Source organism: Gallinula chloropus (genome assembly GCF_964237585.1).
Source record: "Gallinula chloropus genome assembly, chromosome: 2".
Classification (NCBI taxonomy): Eukaryota; Metazoa; Chordata; class Aves; order Gruiformes; family Rallidae; genus Gallinula; species Gallinula chloropus.
The window spans coordinates 153,433,232-153,454,097 of record NC_140086.1 but is presented as its reverse complement, the minus strand read 5'-3'; the positions used below and the strand labels follow the sequence as shown (position 1 = coordinate 153,454,097).

The 20,866-nt window shown below is 37.5% G+C and overlaps 1 protein-coding gene across 1 annotated transcript in view; it reads right to left on the bottom strand.

The window, feature by feature from the left end:
• PTPRN2 (protein tyrosine phosphatase receptor type N2) overlaps positions 1-20,866 on the bottom strand; it is a gene marked incomplete at both ends in the record, with an annotated part of 656,586 nt that overhangs the window by 412,963 nt on the left and 222,757 nt on the right. Inside the window, 2 exons of the mRNA XM_084279942.1 lie at positions 5,119-5,281; positions 10,682-10,799. Coding sequence (XP_084136068.1) covers positions 5,119-5,281; positions 10,682-10,799 — 281 coding nt within the window. The remainder of the gene's footprint in view (positions 1-5,118; positions 5,282-10,681; positions 10,800-20,866) is intronic.

Genomic DNA, 20,866 nt, shown 5'->3' with positions numbered 1-20,866 from the left:
AGGAGAGTTTAAATGCATACATTGCAGAAAGTTTGTTGACTTTTCAGCACTCAGCCATCAAATCAATTTCTGATGATCTTCATTCAGTACTGTATTTTAATCAGTGTTAGATAAATAAGGGTTCCAGTTTTGGAATTAAAGCTCCACATTAAAATGAGCAATGACTGCATAGTTTCAACTAGTTAATCACAGTAATTACTATTTGAAGATAAGTTCAGAGAACATCTTTGAGCAGTTGTACACTCAGACTTTTTTAAAAAAATAATAATAATCCATTTTAATAATTATCACACATCCCAGTTCTTTCAGGGGATCAATTACAAAGCAAGAAACAATTGATTTGCAATGCAGCAAAGCTATGAGTACACTTCCCTGAATGTGAATAGGTGGAAGGTTCCCTCTTGTACTGAGGACTAAAACATAAGCTTTACCAAATGCCCTGTCTAACCTTTGTACCCTTTGAGATTCCAGAAAACTGACTCTGAGGTAACAATTTTTATTTGCACCTTCTCCTCTTTCAGCACCATTGTATTGCTGATCTAAGATGCAGCCATACGCCTCTGCCCCTGACCAGCCACTCCATCTGTTTCTTTTCCCCTTCATCCTTCTGCAAAGCTTGAACTTTATTAGTGACTTCTTTGATGTAAAGATTCTGGTTTTTTTCCTAAGTCTTTGCTTTCTAACTTATAAGAACACTTGGCACTCAGAGATTTCTGAAATAAAAGTTTATATCAAGTTTACTTTGAAAATGAATGTTGGTAATTAAAAAACCCAAAGAAACAGAAACAGCACAAAATGGATGAAGCTCTCTGAGGACTCTGAGATAATTTTCTCTTCTTCCCTACAGATGTACTAGAGTCTGAATGGCAAGCCAGCTTTAAGAAGGCACAAGCAACAAGTAGGATACGTGTCTGAAGACCTCAGAGGGCAAGACAGGGGAAGGAATATGAGCACAAGTATCTTCTAGCCCTAAAAACCTAAACCATAAGCAAGAGACCCCTGCAAGAAGAAATGCAGCAGTAGCACAAGTGTCACAGTCATCTTCCTTACACCTGAAGCCTAGAAGGTTTCCAAGAGGAGCCCATGGGGCGTCCAGTCACAGCATGGAGCAGTGAATGTTTGCCAGTCTGAGGCATTAAAAATATTCACAAGTCAGGCTACCAGAAAGAAATATGTAAAAATGATAGCTAGTTCAAGGAATAAATAAGCCGTTTCAACTGAATTATTTTTATTTTCTTTCTGATTTTGAGACATTTAAGTATATTTGTACCACATTTCAAAGCTTTGCTCTTTCTCTGACAACCAAAAAATTATTCTCGGTCAGATGAAAGAAGTATGACTGAAATCACAGATAACTATTCAACTGCAGGCACCAGGACTTTTTAAAAATCCATGATGTAAGATCCTTCCTGGCTGTCTTAGCTAATGGCTGGTGAAAAGTAGACACCAGGAGCATTTTTTTTTTGCCACACTGATCATATTTGCTGCCTCTTTTGTGTTTTGTTGTAATGGCTGCTGTTGATATAGCTTTTTTTCTTTTTCTTTTTCCACCTCCTGTATTTAAAGAATTCCTCCAGGCTTCCCCCATGCCCCTGCTATGGGAACGCTCACACAGTGCTCCCCAGCAGTGCTGCCATCAGCAGCAAAGCAAGCAAGATCTCTTGTTTCTAGCTGACTGGCTTCAGTAATACCAGCTATCTGCTGTCCCTTTGAACCCCACAAAACTCTGCTCCTCACTTTCTGTAGGAATGTCAAGATTGTAGTGGGGGTTTTTCAGAGGTTTTGGTTTGGTTTGGCTTGTTTTCTGTGAGTGAGGGGATTGCTCACAGAAGTGAGAGGGAATTCATAAGTGATTTGAAGCCTCTGTGTTTTTCTCCTCAGCAGATAAGATAAACCAAGCTGTTTCATTATGTGTATGTGCCTGGCTATATATTATTTTCCATACTAAGTCCAGGTTTGGTACAAAGGAATGGCCACTGCTGATAATGAAGCATTTTGTGAATGAAAAAAACCTTCATTCTACCCATGTGGGGGAAAAAAAATCAAACCCAAAAGACCACTAGCTCATGCTTAAGTAACAAATGCCACCAAGTGCCCATTTTCTGAACAACTCCTTTTGGCTGAACTAAAGTGAAATGTTCTTTACAACAGTTATCCTTGGGAAGCAGACTCACCAAATCTTCTGATTTATCGCTATTTATCCCCTGGCAGAGACGTTATTAATGGGCTGGATTACAGCCTGCAATAGCTACAGTGTAAGTTCTGAGAAAAACCCTAAGTTAGTGATGAACTCCAAGTGTTTCAAAAATCACTCAGGGAAGCTCCTGCGATAAGTGGGAGCCATTGCAGGAATTTTAGTCCATCACATGATTTAAGTTTAGTAGTGTTATTTCTGTCACTCTTGTATCCAGCCTCAAGCTGGCAGTTGTTTGAACAAGGGGTTTAGGAAGAGAGTAACCTGGTTGAGGATTTGCTGTGTCTTATTTTATAACTCCTGCATAACTGTATGTGTGGTCTCTAATGTTGAAGCTCTCTAGTTTTATACTGATAATGCACATTGAAGATAGTAGGAAAACTGAAGAACAAAAGCTTGTAAAACAGTTTGATTAAAAATATTTTAGATTCTAAATAACACTTTTGGGTAAAGCAAATATTTTAAATCCCATCTGCCTTTTTTCTTCCTTTCTTCTCTGGAGTCTCCTTCTCTGGAGACATTCAAACCCTGCCTGGATGTATTTCTGTGTGATTTAGTCTGGGTGATCCTGCTCTGGCAGGGGGGTTGGACTAGATTGTTTTTTGAGGTCCCTTCCAGCTCCTAATGTTCTGTGGGTCTGTGATTCTGTGCTTTCTTTCATTCTTGCCCAGAGCTCTCTGATGAAAATTTTGGATCAAATCAGAACTCACTCAGGAAGTCTGCCTAGGAGCACATTTCTGCAAGACTCAGCTATACTTCATAGCAGGTAAGGTATCAAAGCAACCAGCGTAGTGTTACATCTCCTACTCACCAACAGCAAGAATGAAGTTACAGAGTTAAATATATACTTGAAAAAAATTATTTTTAAAGTTAATGGCCCCAAAACTGCAATTCTAAGTTAAAGCAGGGTAAGAGACTTCTCTCTTATCTTTTTTTTTTTTTTTAATGAGAAAGTCAGAAAGTTAAAAAGGTAAGATCTGGATACAGTTATTTAATTTAGGTTCATAATTTATCCCCATATGAAATACAAAAATAAAGCACCAAGATTTTGTTGAAGCATGCAGATAAAATGTGTAAGATAGCCTTTTTCAAGTGGTATGACCATGTCAAATGCAGCTCCTGCAGTTACTTTCCTCCCTACTCTTTTCAAATCATTAAATTTTACTTTATTTCTGCACCCTGGAGCAGCAAAGATCCAGGTTTCTCCTTTGTTTATATGTTATTCCACTAATGACCCACTGAAAGCAGTTACAAACACAGCGTCCATCTTCATCTTTTTTACAAAATAGTGGTTGCATTTGATTTGCTGAGGACAGGGAAACACCTCCAAGATCATTTAAAATTCATGACTGATTGCTGATTTTTAAGATAAATTTCCTTTATTTTATTTTAAATTCTAGGTAACACATCTGACTCAATGTCTGTTGTTTCAAAACGCTCCTTAGTAAACAGAAGTGTGCAGTTTGCTCCTATACATGCTTCATTTCCAGATTCTCTTCTCTTTATCCCACTCCCCCCAGGCTTCAGAGTACCCATCTCCATGGCAACACTCGATAAGGTTGGTGGGTGGTGTTATCACAGCAGGCTTCCCCACAGAAGGTCTCAGCCATATGGATTATTTATGAACTTGTATGACAGTACCAGACCCACTGAAATACTTCTTGAGCAAGTTTTCTTGTCTGAAAGCCAATGATTCAAAGCAGGGCATCCTCACTGCAGTCAGCAACCCATGAGGAAAGAGTGGAGGGGGGGGGAAAGTACCATGAAGGTGGTCACTCATCCATCCCAAAAGCAGCCTTGTCACTGCCCACAAGTTTCTCTTAGCCCAGATGAACACCTAATGATATACACCATAAATCACGTTACATGTGCCGATCAGCGCCACTGGAAAGTTGCTTCTTTTGACAGTAATAACATTTTAGTTATACCATGACTAACTAGTTGATACAACTGATACTCTTGTTGGGAGTTGCTGTTGCAGATACACTGCAGCAGTTCTGTGATCCTAGGAAAAAAATAGTAGTTTGGCTTTGACACTGTATTTCCTTTGCAGATTTTTTTCCTTTAATTTCAGTACCTCTTTTAGCTAATGGTTTTGTGTTTACAGTATTCATGCAAATAGCCAATACCATTTTTTTTTTAAAGAATCTCTATAATGGCAAACTATTTCTTTAAAATAATAGATTGCCATGGACAAACACATTTTTGAGCCAAAGATGTAGGGCTGTAAGAACCTGTCATATACAATGCCTTCATCCAGTCTTTTTAATAAATTTATCCAGCTCCATCTTACAACCAGATAGGCCAGGAAAAAATTATTTTAGTTCTCAAGTAGGCATCTGTCTGTTTTTTATCATAGCAAATACTCAAGATTTAATGGGTATGATCTATCTTCCTAGTTATATGTATATTTATAATGTATACATATGAACCTTAATTGGTCATGATAGACTTCTTTTTGATCAATAAGTAGGAAATGGTAGGCACAATTAATCTGATCCATTATAAAAATTTGCATAATTATCATATTAATTATACTCTAAGCACCATGAACACCAGCAAGAATTCATGGGATAGTTCAATCTTTTTGGAGAGGAGCAGTTTAGATGCTCTAAGAAGGGTTTCAGGTCAGCCAATAAGGATGTTAGAACCTTTTCTCCACTTTTCCTCCTCCCTCACATGCAATCTGTCCTTCATTAAGGTAGAATGTTCCAGATTAGGAGAGTTCTATCATTTACAAATGCTGAAGCTGACAAAACTCATTTGGAGAGAACTTCCTTAGTGCAATTATGATAATCAGCTGGAAGAGGCAATAAGAAAAAATGTCTGGTCTTGGGACAGAAGGGATAATTGAAAAATAAGGAGAATTCAGAGAAGAATGAAGCCAAAATCACAGAATGTAAGAACAACATTAAAAATACTACCTTGACAGAAGCTTTGTCATTTTTCTTCCTTGGATACAAATTTGTAGCTGTAGACTGTGAGAGAATACCGAGATATTTAAGATATTGCTGAAGATACTTGGCCAAGTTCACGTCATTTTCCAGATCGTAATTTCTTTTATTATCTGCATTCTGTCCCAATGTCCTGCACAGCAAAAGCAAGGAAAAGAACGTTACCAGCCAGTAAAATGTACAAAAAGACCAACTGTTTTATGCTACAAACCACTGAAGTTAGTTCCACGCACAAGAACAAAGTCACACAAAAGCTTAGCAACCACAGAAGTATAGAAAATTCAGTGTTTCAGCAAAGCCAGACAAAAAATCTTACACTATTAACTATTCATTGCATGAATCAAGGGTAATGATCTGACAGTAAAACAAATAAAATGCCTGCATCGAGGAAAAGCCATATTCAGAAGAAAAGAAAATGCTTGCAAAAAGAAAAAGTGCAAGTTTAAAGAAATATGAGATGGTTCTAAGATTTTTAAAAAATTGCTGGATGACAGTAAGATTCAACACCAATTTGGCCCTGCACCAATTTACAGAATACAGTCAGACTACTGGATGTGCAGAAATAGCAGAGCAAGTCATCTCCAGCAAAAGGCTGAAAAAGGGAATAATGAGATAAAGTATCTCTTCTGATCTTCTCGTGTGCCGGGATGCACAGAGTAGTGGTGTTCCCTGACTGTTTTAGACAGATCTTGTTGATGTTTGCAAAGAAAAGCTAAAAATGTGATTAAACAACAGCAGTGTAGAGGTGTTTATATGGGATTCAGACTGCTGTGTGCAATGAATCTGAATTATTACCAGCTCTCCTCATCTATCTCAACGGCGTGTCAATGACGACGATAATTTAAATGTCAACACCAGTAACTATTTCATTCCTTGTGTAAGAAAGTAGAGAAAGGGTTCCCAGTCTGCATCCTTCCCTGTGAGTGACACGTTGTTTTGAGGCAAATCACCATTTTTGGTGTCATCATTTCCTACCATGTCCACACACTTCTTCAATGAAAAACAATTCCAGGTAGAAGAGCCTTCCAGCCCGGGGAGATGAGGATTCATTTAATTTTCAACAACTCCACGCCACTGTAAGCAAACTTATTGTAGCAGCCCATGTCATGGTGCTTATTTGGGGTCACAGATTGAGAGAGTACCATTATCTCATTTCCCAAATCTTGGGTTTAATTAAATTACTTTATGCACAAAGTAACAGACTTCCTTCTGTGCTCACAGTTGTATCAAATGCGTGTCCCAACTAATTTAATGCCAATAAATGTAATTAATAATCTAATTTGCTGTGGTGGTATTGCAACCAATAGTGCTCACAGGGTTGCTCGCTTTGAAGTACCAGAAAAACCCTCAGCCTCTTCCCAGTGTAAAACAAGCAGCTACCCATCAGGCACATGAACTCCAGGAAAACAAAAGTTTACTACACAGAACCCTGTAGAAATTTTGATACAATTCACTATAATTATTGCTTCCTCCTCATGCTGTCTGTATTTTTCTCTTATTTCAGAGCTCTAAATTTTGCCTGATGATGGAGGTTGGACATGCAGGTAACATTATCCACCTCCTTTTCAACTTAAATCCAGACTAAAACTGTTCTGCAGTCTTAGAAAGAGCTGGGCAGGGTGCTTTCTACTTCAACAGAGAACTAATCTGAAGAGGCTCTCATCACAGAAGGTATCCCACTTTCAAACACTCATCTTTCATTCATCAATTAATTCAAACACCTATCTTCTCCTTTCCTTGCTAACTTTAAACAGAAGGGTGAAGAGATGAAGAGGGCTTTAAGCAACAGTTGCTGCAAGAGGGGAACCTCAATCCATCCCACTCCTACCACTTGGATGCTAGTGCCAACAATACATCAGCAGGAGAGCACCTGAAGTGCAGCACAAAGGAATTCCACCCACTCCAGCCAATCAGATTCATCCGTGCCCAACTGAAATGCATCTATGCCAACACAGGTAACATGGGGAACAAACAAGAGGAGTTGGAGACGTGGGAATGCCTGCAGGGCTGTGATCTCATCAGCATCACAGCGAAGTGGTGGGATGACTCCTGTGACTGGAGAGTTTGGATGGAAGGATACAGGCTCTGTAGGAAGGAGAGGCAGGGGACATGAGGAGGGGGTGTTGCCCTCTATGTCAGTGAGTGCAAAGAGCTCTATCTGGGTATGACTGAGAGCTTATGGGTCAGGATTAAAGGGAGCACAGGGACAGGGACACTATAGTGGGGGTCTGCTATAGGCCACCTGACCAGGAAGATCAAATGGATGAGAGCTTCTATAGACAGATAGGGGAAGCCTTACATCTACAAGTGCTGGTTCTCATGGTTCAACCAGTCTGATAACTAACTGTTGGACAGACAATGCAGAAGGGCACAAGCAATCCACAATACTCCTTCTCCAAGTGACAGAGAAGCCAATGCAGAGAGGTGCCATGCTGGAACTTGTTCTCACCAACAAGGAAGGGCTGGTAGGGTTTAAGATTTCTCATTTTTCTTAGGGAGTCAATAATTGCCCTCAATTTCCACATTTAATGTAATATTTTATGATACAAGCATCTGAACAATTAAAATGTAAATGTCTAACAAATCATTACATTTGATGACAGCTTTAATAAAATCCTATGAATACATCTGAAAGATTTTGTAAATTTTTTTTAGTTCACGGTATATCACTGTTGTTCACATTAGCACAGAAAGTAAAATGCATTAAACGAGCTATTATTTCAACTGAATTAAAAGATTTCTTTTAAATTTGACAAAGTGAGATATTAATATGGATGAAAGACAAATATATAAAAGCACCTGGTGAGTAGGAGAAATGACTCTCAGCTGAGTTCTTGTTGTGCATTTATTTGGAAGTATTTTCAGGTTTAATTTGATCTGAAAAAGGACTCTGCCTACAGTGAACTTCAGGTTATAAAGACAATAACACAGACATTTATTTATCCAAAGAAATAATTATATATTTCTGAAGAAAACAGCATTTTAGAAGCTTTTGTGTGGGAAAATCTAAATCACTGCACCTCAGATATTACGCTTTTCTGGAATGCTCTCAATTAATATATACCACACTTTTCAGAATAAAGACTCTCCCTTTTAAATGCTGTGAGAATCTTATTAGTGGCTTAATGATGGTTTCATTTTAGAAATAATGCTATACCCCATTTCATACATTGAAGTTTGCTGGAAACGTTTGTGGTTTTGCCTAATTGTACCAATGAACACAACTGACATTTATTCCCTGTGTGCAGAATGGACTTTTTTCCTTTATCTTGGATCGTCTTTAAAGAGTGGAGTTTTTTTGAAATTTAATAAGGGCCCAGGAAATACCACGTACACTCCAGTTAGTCACCAAAGAAAGAACTTTCATCTTGAAATCAAGCAACCAATTCCATCATTTTTTTTTTTAGATTAAATCCATGTCTTCTGTTCCATCAGATTTCATACACACTAATTTAGCCTAAGTCAATTTACCTTTCAAGTATCTGAGTCTATTTTCTTGCTCTCACTAGCTCTGTGGGGATTAATGACTCATTAGTATGACTTCATATTGTCTTATTACACACGTTACCCTTAATAAAAGGTCTTCCTGCCATAATGTTTCTTTGATAATTAGATACATACAATAATTTTTAAAAATTATTTAATCTTATCTGATAGGATTTTAGCAAGCACATTGAGCACGCTGAGCATATTGCAAACTTTATCAGAATTTACTAGACGCCAGAGAAACAGTTCCTACTGTTTTCTGACCTACAGAATATATTGCAAATGGACAACCAGAAAAATCAATTAATGCTTTAAACTGTTGGCACATAAGATAATGCTTTCAGAAGCACAGCTTGGTAACTTCAGAAAATCTATCCACAATAGGAACTGCTATATGTGGAACACATTTGAAATTCTGATGTTCCTGAAGTGTCAATACAGAAAATGGGTTATTTTTTTTAATGTATAGTTCTAGTTAAAAGTATAAACCAGCTCAAACCCGATCACAACAGAACTCCTAAAAGTGATCTTTTCTTAGTCTAAAAAGTAAATTACTTTTTATATCTTCTTATACATTTTATTTTTACATAACTATGAATCTGGAACACAGCAGAATATAGTCTTGATCTCATGGAAATCTATCTTATTTTATCTTGTTCTCATGTATAAAAGTTTTAGATACACTCATTCTAAAAAAAAAAATTAAAAAATCACCCAAAATGTATCCAAAATAATTTCTGATATAATATCAAAAGATTAATCCATACAGCAATGACATATTTATGTGTTGTTATCACCTTCATGGTACTCTATAGATCAGTACCTTCTTTAGAAGTTAAGTTTCTACCTTATTGCACTCCTGAAATGTATGGTGCTGTGATTGCAAGAAATACTTTTGTATCAGCATATATCTGAAATGCAGGGTCAAATTCTATCAAGTAAGCCAAACCAAGCTGAGGCAAACACATCTGAAGCCACTGGGCAGTATCAATTACACATTTCTATTTCCATAAAAAAGCAACCTAGAAAAGAAATTGTTTTGCACTACACACAAACCACATACTGCAGTATATGAAGATGTAAAGTCCAACATTCATTATCTTGCCCATAAGGCTAGAAGCTCCAAGTTTGTCCCACTATAAAGGAAGCTTTCTAAGACAAAGCCCTTCTCTGTCACTAATTTGGAGATTACATTTCCTAAAATCATGTAGGAGAAAGTGAAATTTACCATTTTTACCTTTCCTAAAATTTTATGCATTTTAAAATTTCCTTCAGGATCTTGTATAATTGGGTTGCACTTAAAAGCCTGTGAGAGAATACACCAGATGAAAATGTATTTATGTATGTATCTGCCTATGAAGATGCTATAATTGCAGGTCCTACATCCGTATTGCTCTACAGAACGGTAGATGTTGTGTTTATCACCAATAACAGCTAAATCACCCCTCAATACGTTTAAAGCCACGAGGAAAATGACTTCTATAATGCAAGGAGTAGATAGAAATGTCCCAACATTGTTTTCTGCCATGGGAGCTTTCATGAATCACTCCTTCCTGGACAAATTTTGCAACTAAAGCTCAGAATCTAAAGCCTTTGAATCAATTACAGCTCTGTTTCGGAAGAACATGAGTTTGAAAATATAATTAGTTGCTCAGAATTTCATTCAATATTTCATTTTGTTTCTTCTTCCCCCTCCCAGAATAAAAAGTCTCCTATGGATAAGTCTGACTTTTTAAGCCAGTCCTAAATAGATCTGGCTGAACTGAGGTTAGACAACTGCATAAAAGACGTGATGTTTTGAATTCTGACACCTACGTAAACAGAAGGCAGCATAATTTCTTAACTCAGGAATCAGAATAGGGCTGAAGGTTTTCATTTATTGTCTGCTGTTTTCCTACTGTTTTTTTTCAGTGCTGCTATGTGACTGGTTTCCCTTTATCATATAGACAGTGGTTTTAGTGAAGAGTTTAATTCAGCTTCAGTGCCAGTCTATTTAAAACAAACCTTCCTAAAACCTCCCAGGTAAAAAACACCATTGAAGACTTACCTTCCTGTGTCAGATCCTTCAGATGCAAATACATCAGGGCGTCTGTTGTGGATTCTGTGAATGGTTGAGAGTTCCTGACTTATGACGTGCTGTGTATAATCATCTCGCCAGGTAAAACCTGATAAATAATACAAAACAAACAAACAAAGAAGCAAACCCAGTATTTAACAACTTCAAATTCTGACAAAATGTGTCCTATATAAACAATATTAAAAAAGTAAAAATACACTTTGTTTAATTGGAACCCAAGAGTGTACTACAGATTCTTCTGCATGAAATTTTGTTAATCAAACTTTCCTTACAACAGAAGAAAGAGTTTTCTCCATGAAACTATGCTTTTAGAAGATTAAGAAGGTAGTACTGCAGCAGAAGTATTTTGAGTTTTAGTGTAACACACCTGGAGGTCAATTTATGTTATCTTTATACTTAAATGTTGTGACAAAGAACTTTACACGGGGAAGTGCAACTACGAAGGCAAATTCCAGCGATTACTCATTAATTACATGCACTGCCAATCTCATGGTAATTATACTTGAAATAATGATATAACTCCAAACGTAATTGTTAACCGATTTGTAGATTTTAGATGCTACACTAACACTTTTATTCATAGAACTTGCCCATGCAATTATCTGTAATTATCTAATAACTAAATATCACATAATTGAAGAGAATTTCTGCTTTTTCGCTATATGCAGTAAAACACCACAAAAGCTTCAAATGAATATTGATAAAAGTTCCAGATATGGTTATCCTGCTGACATCTTCCTGTAAGAAACCACCTAAAAACCCTGTCTAGCATCACATAGAATGGGATCTCTCTGGTTGTTAGAATCAGCCTCAGAAGGGGGATCAGTCCCTAATAATTGTAAACTTCTTCACCATTTGTAGACTTCATCACATTTCTTGCTATAGGCAGTCTCCTAGGAAGAAGCTTGGCCACCTTTGGCAGAGAGCTTTATTCAGTGGGGTATTAAAAAAGGACTGTATTTGTCCAATTTTTCCATAGTATTGACGTGGAGTTCATTGTCTTTACTTAAGCCCAGAAATGATAATAGGAGATCTAAACAGGATTTGTCCACTCAGCCAAAGCAGACTGCTCTGAGCATGCAGAAATATAATAAAATTTTAAGCCTAGGGAGGAGATACTTAAAGAAGTCAGGCACAAGGCTAGGCAGACATAGGAAATCTTAAAACTCTGGTGCTGTCTGGGCTTTAGACAAGTTTTAAGTCCCTGTTTAGGCAAGATGTAGGTGGACTGCATCCCAAACTTCATTTTTTTAAATTAGTAAAAATAATAACAAACAATCTAGAATGAATGTCAATATGCACAAAGGCCTTAACAAACAAAGAAAACCTCTTTGACATCTCATGGTTCCCCTTTACTTATGCTCCTTTCTCCTTTTCTTAAATAAAAGTTACTCAAATTTATTGAGGAAACACTTTACCTGAAATCATGCTAGATGTTAATGGCTACTGTAAATGACTCTAGACCCTTGGGAGGGGGAAGAATCTCCAACATGTTTTTTAGTTCTGATTCATCCTTCTTAAATACAAATCTTAAATTTTTCAAATGTGCTTTGCAAGTGGATGGATCCGAATCACCCCGCAAATCTCAGTCTAACATTGCTCAGAGCGTGTCCCTACATGAACAGGCAAAAATGAGTCACCGTGCACATACGATTATTCTGGTGCAGTGTTATTAAAATTATTTTCACAGGAAAGTTTATACTTATATTTTCAAGTTTAGTTCTCTGTTGCCTAGCGCTACACATTTGTATTTGATTTATAAATTTCATGCAGGAGGATAACATTCAAGTTTAGAAGACTGTGCAACAAAAAAAGTTTAACTAAAATAAATGCATTTTTAAATCATTAGCATAGCTATAAAACTACTAATGTATGAAACACACATCCAAATAACTACAGCTTTACTTTGCAGCTCTAAACCAATACTAGCCCTATTAAAGGCTAAAGATTACACAATAAATAACCTGAACTTTGAGGAAAAATACACGGAACTACTCTCAAGAGTTCTGTTCAAATTAAAGCAAGAAAAGTATAGCTGTGGTATCTGCATACAGACAGGAAATTTGTCTCTCACTCCTGAGGAATATATATGGCCACAGATAGAGAGATCAATAGTTAGGTATGTTTTCATGCCTCCACAAAACAATGCTTTTGGTGAAAGATCATAAAACACCACTGCAATCTCAATTCTCACTCTGTCTTTTGTTAACTTTGCTGTATTTAAACATTTTCTGATAACATATTTCAAGCCAGCACAAGTACATCATCCTTAATACTGTAAAAGAGCACAATGGTGACACTAACAGAGAGTAAATAGATGAAAAGAACCTAGAATACTCGTTATAGAGCTTAACGAACTAGAGTTAAGGCAAAAGACCCTCTCAAATGTATCTCATCACACTTCTAACTCAGATAAGAGTTAGAAAAAGCTGTGGATCAAAAATGCTAATTTTAACTAATTCAGAATTCCCCTCATCAGTAAGTTAATATTGCTGCTTCTTCTGCAACTGTAACTGCAACAGGTCCAAAGCTAACCTTATGCCAATCATTTTCTGTTATTGTTTCGGTTTCAGAAAAAACTCTCCCACACACTGAGCTCAATAAAACAGCACATTCAAGAACCATAATGCCACACTGACAGCTGCAATCAAGATTAAGGTTGAGAAGGAGCATATGACGCTGTATGGTGATTTCCTGTTCCCTTTGTCTCTACCGTCACACCTAGTGCCAGCTCCTTCCTCAACACCCAATTATTACAATTTATCTCCACTGGCTGAGCAGGATCACAGCCGTGCTCTTGTACACACATTACTTCCATGTCACTAACGGGGAGCAGTACGGGGGGACGCCCAACCCCCGATTAACCATCCATCCCCCCCTGCTGCAGATCTGCCCAAGACCTGCATCTCCCAACTGTGAATTCCCACAGATGGACAGTGCCAAGAGAGGAGGAGTCCGGTAGGCACTGAAGTGACGCAAATGTCATGACAACAGTAGCTGCAGATATAAAAATGCTCACAGCTGAAGAGCACTGGTAGTAGTGATTCCCCACGAAAAAAAAAACATTAGTACTAACTTTCCCCTCAAAATCCATGTTTTCATTCTTGTCAGAAACCCAGGTTCAGTTGGTTTTCTTTCTTTTTTTCTTTTCCTTTTTTTAATTGAAATTACAAAAGCTAAATGTCTGTGAAAAGTGAATTCTAATGTTTAGCAAACCCAACCTGTACATCAAAACGAGTAGAGGTGCTCCCGATACAGCCTGATCTTTCCTTATTGTGATGAGGTCTCTCCCCACATGTCTTTTTTCCACAGCACAATTTATTATTGCTATTACTCACAACTACGGAATAATAATTAAATTATTATTGTCCAGGTCCCTGTTACATTTAGCACTTAGCAAAACAATGGCTATTTCAACAGAGAATATATGCCTCCAAATTATTTTATTAATTAAAATCAAATTAAAAGCACACCGTGCAATTAGTGAAGAAAAAGGTTTTCACAGATTCTCAATGGTGAAGATCATACTACTTTCTGTCTCCAAGAGTAAAGTTTAGTTGTTTTCACACTGATCAACCATATTCACTTTTAACTTGCTTAATTGACTTTGCTGCTATACAATTACACAGATGAAAAATAAACAAAATTCAAATATGCATTTTCTTCTCTCACCTGTCCAATTTTTCTATGCAATGGCATCTTTTCCTGTGGTTTTGACTCTGTTTTCCACCTTAGAGAAATTTGATGCCTCTCCAAAATACACCTGGCCACATCTTTAATACATATAGATTACATTAGCAACCACTGAAAACACTCATCTGCTACTTCGTCTCAACCTATCTTAATTCAGAACGTAACAAATATTCTTCACTCCCTCTGAAGGCCTAGGCAAGAAAACCAGCATCTTTTTAACTTTAATACAAAAGCATTCTGATGTAAATCAATAGAGTCCGATTTAAGTCCTTCAAAGCAACAACAGGTCTCATTGCCCAAAGGTTTGGTCGTGCCAGCCTTCCTACTCATACTCCCGACCCTTTTCCTGACCAGCCTGGCTGAGGCCCTGCAGGCATGTCCAGCAGAGCCTGTGTCTGACAAGATAATGCCATGAGACTCTTCCAACCCTTGAGCAGACCAAAATCCAAAATTATTAGTTCTGCATCAACAGATTGGCAACAAAATTATTTTTACATAACAAGTCAAAGCAATGAGATTATTACCTACTGGCAGAAACCTGTACATTAATACCTGATCCTTCTTTGTCAGGAAATTCCTGTGTAAAGGCCAAAACCCTCAGAAGTATTCAGACTTGAAGCCAGAACATGTTACTGTTTTTGAGTTGTGACATTATTTTTTTCCCCATTTTTTCCTAATGTTATCCATTTTGTCCCTACTCGGTGTGTGATGAAATAGCTTTTTCTCTGAGCTACCTTCAACTGCTACTTCATTTCAGCCAGGAAACTCTCAGTTGTAGAGCTCAGAGACTTTCATCCCCCATGCCATGTGTTGCAAATTGTTAATGCCTACTTTAGCTGTCAGAATGTCTGCAGAATTGGGAATGATTGGCTTGCTTTCCTATTTTCACAACAGACAGGTCAACATATAGACGTGCCATTCTGCTGGCTGCTTTTCCACATTCTCTAGAGGAGCTGCACTTGTTCTCATCCCAGACCTCCCTTTTCAGAGCTCAAGGACATATGTGGTAATGTTCACATATTTCTGTACTGGCTAAGTCAAAATTGCAGCTTCAATACACAGGTTGCTGTGTGTATAGCAAAATTAATTCTTTCAATTGCTACATTTGCTACCTAAGAATGGAGGCAAAATATAAAATCCTGATGCTTCCTGTTACAATGAAAGAAAACTTAATCATCTTCCAAAAGCAATTTTGCAATACAACTCGCAAAGGAAGGTTAATGGCAAAAATAGAAAAGTAATAGAGAAGTTAAACCCACCTCTGCACAGTTTAGTTTACTACCAGCTTTTCCTATAAACTAGTGCACCACAACCTTTTAATTCCTGGCTTGGAATATCCATTTGGTCTGGAAATTGTGATTAAAGATGGTTTCTACAAAATACGAAGAAAGTCTGCCAAGACAGTTTTGTGCTAAACTTCCATGGAAGTTTATTGGTGGTGAGGCACTGGAAACAGGTTGCCCAGAGAGGCTGTGGAAGCCCCATCCCTGGAGACGTTTAAGGCCAGGTTGGATGGGGCTTTGGGCAACGTGATCTAGTGAAGGTGTCCCTGCCCATGGCAGGGGGGTTGGAACAAGGTGATCTTTGAAGTCCCTTCCAACCCAAAGCGTTCTATGATTCTATGATAAAACTTACTCTAAACAAATTTGCTTGCTGTGGTCAAACATTGCATTGTCTTGTAGATGAAAAGAAAATCTGGTATAGATTGTATTTGAAGAAATGATTGGGTATAAGAAACAGTTATCACTCTCTTGCTCCACTTCATCCATTTCAACAGCAACTGTGGTCACCTTCTCATGGAAGCCCTCAGGAGCTTTTGCTGTCACCTTACCTTTTCCACCTCATTCCCTGGCAGCAGTGTTGAGTAGCAGATTTGCACCAGTGAGCTTGTTGCCCTCTTTTGGAACTTCTAGTGGGATCTTCTCTATTATATGCAAAAAATTTCAGTCGCTACATTCAGCAGCAATTTACTCACACAGGCAAAGAGCTTCTATTTGAATGAACAGATGAAATGGCTGTCTAAGGATTACGGTTTCAAATTTTCATATATTGTTTTATTATACATAAAAGTGATAATCTCCACAGAATTAAATTACCAGCATGATCTTCTTACAGCTCTGATTTTAATTTACTCTAAGTAACTATCCCAGAAGGTGGAGGGAAGGCTTTTCTCTTCAGTTTTTTGGAATTTCTATTATTTGAAAAAGACAAATGAGTGCTTCATTTGCTAAGGAGATTATAAAATGCTCTCACAGGACTCAGTATGCAATGTGTCCTTACCTTTATTTCAGCTCTTGTAGAGAGCTACAAATAATTGGTTTATATAAGAGAAAGTTTTTAAGTGTTACATGAGATTTTTTGGCCACAGGAGCTGATAGTAGCAGAATAATAGTATGATAATGCAAAATACATCATCTAACTTCCAAAGAGAACAGGTTATTTTCCAAAGACTATAAAAGAACGGATACACTAGAAAAGTCTTCCCAAATCCTTGAGATAAATCCCATGTTATTATATTATATTCACCATGTCATATAATCCTATTCACAAATTGATGACCCTCAACCTGAAAGCAGATGGTTCCATTCACAGACATGCAAAAGGGTGTTTCTTGTGTGGTTGCAACTTTATCTTTAATACTCAATGATAATTTAACTCATGGTCAAGTACATCTTTAACTTGAATGGCTCTCCATGGTGTCTAGGCTATGATATATTTATAAAAAACACAATCACATCTAATACCTGGTGAGTAAAGGTGCACCTTCTACTCCTATATCTCCTTCTGACCCTGGAGTATGCACAGACATTTCCTCGGTGCTGCCAACCCTGTGAGTTTTCATGAACGCAAGGTAATACTCACAAGCACCCAAATTAGTGATACTAAGATAATGACAAGACCGCTTTGCTTGTTTCATCAAGTTTTGAAGAGACCAAAATTCATGTGCACTTTGGCATGTTAGCTGACCATCATGTCAAAGTGCATGTGAATATTCCAGATTTAACCTCAAAAGCCTGATGTTACCTCTACGCTGCAAAAGAGCTCTCCTTACTACATCAATCCTCTGCAATCTCCTTTTAGAAAAGGAAGTGGTGATCTTATATTTTTCAGTCAAAATATCTTTTATTTTTTCCATTCTCTTCTCCTTTTTCTACTTTATAATTCCTTTCCAAGATGTCTTACACCACTCTAAATTTTCATTCACTCATCTCGTCAGGCAGGATCTCTTTACTATGCAGAAATTGGTTATAATGCTAGACTGCACAATGCTAAGAATGGAGATATTGTCCAAATAGTAGTTAACAATGCATATAAAATCAGCAGGTCTCCCTTCTCATTTTATTTTATCCATTTCATTCCTTTCTAATGGTAGGACGACAGCCTTATTGTCATGAAAAATACAGTTCCTAGGAAAGGACTTTTGAAGTGCCTTCAGTCTGGGAATTAAAACATCACCTGTAACAAGGTACAATTGGTCAGAAATGTCCTGGCACTTAAATAAGTATAGAAAATTAAGTGGATATACAGGTTGCAGGTATTCTAGCAAATTCATCTCAGATCTGCAGTTCTTCATGGATCTTTAAATGCCTACAAGCAGAACTGTTCTTTCAGCTCCACACTGTGGTTCTCACACCCATTTTATGTAAGTGCTGAACTCTCATTGATGTTTGTGAAAAATCAATTTTCAGCTGTCAGAGGAGCGCTTTCAATCGCACATGCAAAGTTCATAGAGAGGAGTGCCAAAGTGGGCAGTACAGCAACGGCTGCAGATGCAAATGCACCTCTGCATTCTGTCCTTCAGTCTTCAAGTCATGTACAGACTGTTGTACCAACATCACAGAGGGAAGGTGTAGGATGAGCCAGAGCAAAGGGTGCAGGATATTCAGTGTATCACACAAGGAAATACAACTTACTTCAAACGTTTCCTCTAGCAAGGACCTTTGGTCTCCTGTTCATCATGCTCTGTCCTGCATCAAGACTGATGTGAATTACAGAAGAAAATAAATTTGGGTTTTGTGGGGTTTTAGGGTTTTTATGGGTTTAGTTTTATATGATAGGCAGAAAGACTATAGATAATTTGTATGGAACCAAACCTCCATCTTCCACTTTTAAGGCATTTCTCTTGGACTGCATATTCCTCCAGGAAGCAGCCATATATTGCATGCATTTGTACAGTCTCTTTCTTCTGCAGCAATAAAAGCAACAGCAATAATTGCTCTTGTTGCTATTATTATTAATAAAAGCACAGCGGTTGCGGAAGTTAGGGTTCCCTTAGGAACCTTGTAAAGGTCTCGGTGGCTGAAAGCTGGGAGCTTTCCAGGGAAGTATGTTAGCCAAGTCAGTTTGCCCGAAGCAAAGGTGAACAATCTGCAGGTCACACAGCTCCCCCAAAAACCTGATTAGTGCTCCTCAGGTTTCATTTTGAATTCACCCCCTGTACAGAGAACGCACACTGTGAATTTGTGCAGCCCTGAAAGGCAACGCAGCATTTTCAGCTGGAGGAGCATTTGAATTACCATTTCCTATTTTCTTGTGTGTCTGAACTTTTGGGTTTTGACCTTCCAACAACTCCAACAGAGGATATAATGCACTTTACATAGCATGACAGATAATTCTTTTAATTTAAGCATTTTCAGCCTCTGATTTCAGGGCTCTGATTTGCAAATCAGTTAAGATTAACAACTTACTGTATCCCTTGTCTGCTAAGGTACAGTGTATATATTTAGCTGGTGTCCATGGGTAAAAATGATATTATTTGATTTATTTTAGCCAAAATCTAAAAAGATTTAGTAGGAGAAGTTCTGACTGACATGATTTCCTACCTGGTATTCATTTTCCCTCCTTGTTTCATAGAGTTAGTACCTCACTGAGCTTTAATAATACTTTAGGACAATTCATGTAATGCTGATTCATGATTCACACTGATGCTTTGTCCGCTGCACACACTCTGATTTCCAGTTCTTTCTAGCTTCTTTACTGGCTTCTGGGGTTGATCTCTCTGAATATTTAAAATACATCATGCTATGAGCTCTGATTCCATTTTACCACAATGTATCACAATGATACTAAAAAGCAAATTCTCTTTTGAATCTCTGAATTAGGTTTTTGAGCAAGATTTTCAATTACTTAAAATATTTACACTGGAAGAGAGGGAACAATCAGATACAAACTGAAAGCTCCTAAAACTTGAGCCTTTGTGAGTACAGTTCCAGCTTATGTCCATTCATACCACAGGTACTTATTTCAAAATCTCCAGTTTTTGCTCATAAGCACCAAGTAATGTTAAATTTCAGTGTCATCTACTGAAAATGCTGACATCAACAAAATGCTTCAAAATATGCCACAATGACATAACACTGGAATAAAACCAAGGGAATATAAAATTTCTACCATCTACCATTCTTGAGAGCAGATTTACCTTTGCATGCTCTACGATCAGCTACAATCTCAATGTTCTGAAATAGCACCGATAACTTCACAGGACCAAAGTCTAACGCTGACTGTGCAGATTCGCTATACTCACTGTGCTCAATATGAACTAGAGAGAACTTCCTCTGGACAAAGACCATGGTTTGAGATGTAGCCTGGACCTGCAGGCTGAGCCACAGGGGAGCAAGCAGCGGGAGTGGGGACTAAGAGCACGTTTGTTTTATTTTCCAGGGGTTCCAGGAGCTAAAGTTGTACTGCATCTTGAGAGGCATTCAAATATTCTATGACTGGGCTGGCATAAACAAGAAATGGTGACAAAAGCTGTCCTTCAAGAACTACTGCACCTCTGCTGTGTGATTAATAAGTGGCAGGTAGCTGTTCATTTTTTCTTGACTTCAGTGTATTTTTAATATTTAAAGACTATCAACTAATTTCAAGGAAAAGAATTTATTTTCAGAAATACCATTAATTCCAGAAATTTTTTCTATTAGCCCTTTTCCACGGCATTCAAAACAGAAAACCTCCTTTGGAGCAAAAAACAAAGTTAACCAGCAATAATGTTAAAGCATTTCAATAGCAGAGGTAGCATAGCTCATATTTCTCTCTTTCACTTCATACTGTTATAGAAGATAAGTCTTGTGATCAGTGGCTGCCAGCTTTAAGAAATAGTGATATATTTCTAGATAACGGACTGCTACCTATTTCCATACTTTTGATGTTGTGGAACATTCATGTGCCTTATTTTCCACTTCCTCAGGGCATCTTGGTTAAATGTCACATGCATTTTTCTCCTATGTTAAGAAAACAAAACCTGAATATTAATTCTTTTTAAGAGAGGCATAAATGTAATATAAGAAGAGAACACTGATTATTTTATTCATCTATAAACTACACATCCAATAGACACGTAAAGAATACTGGAAAATGTAGTGCAGGCTAAATTTTCAGCAGTGTTACCCCTCTGTTTGTAACAGTTGTGATAGATGAAACCTGCAGCAATCAATTTGATTGCTCTGATAGCATTTAAGCTAA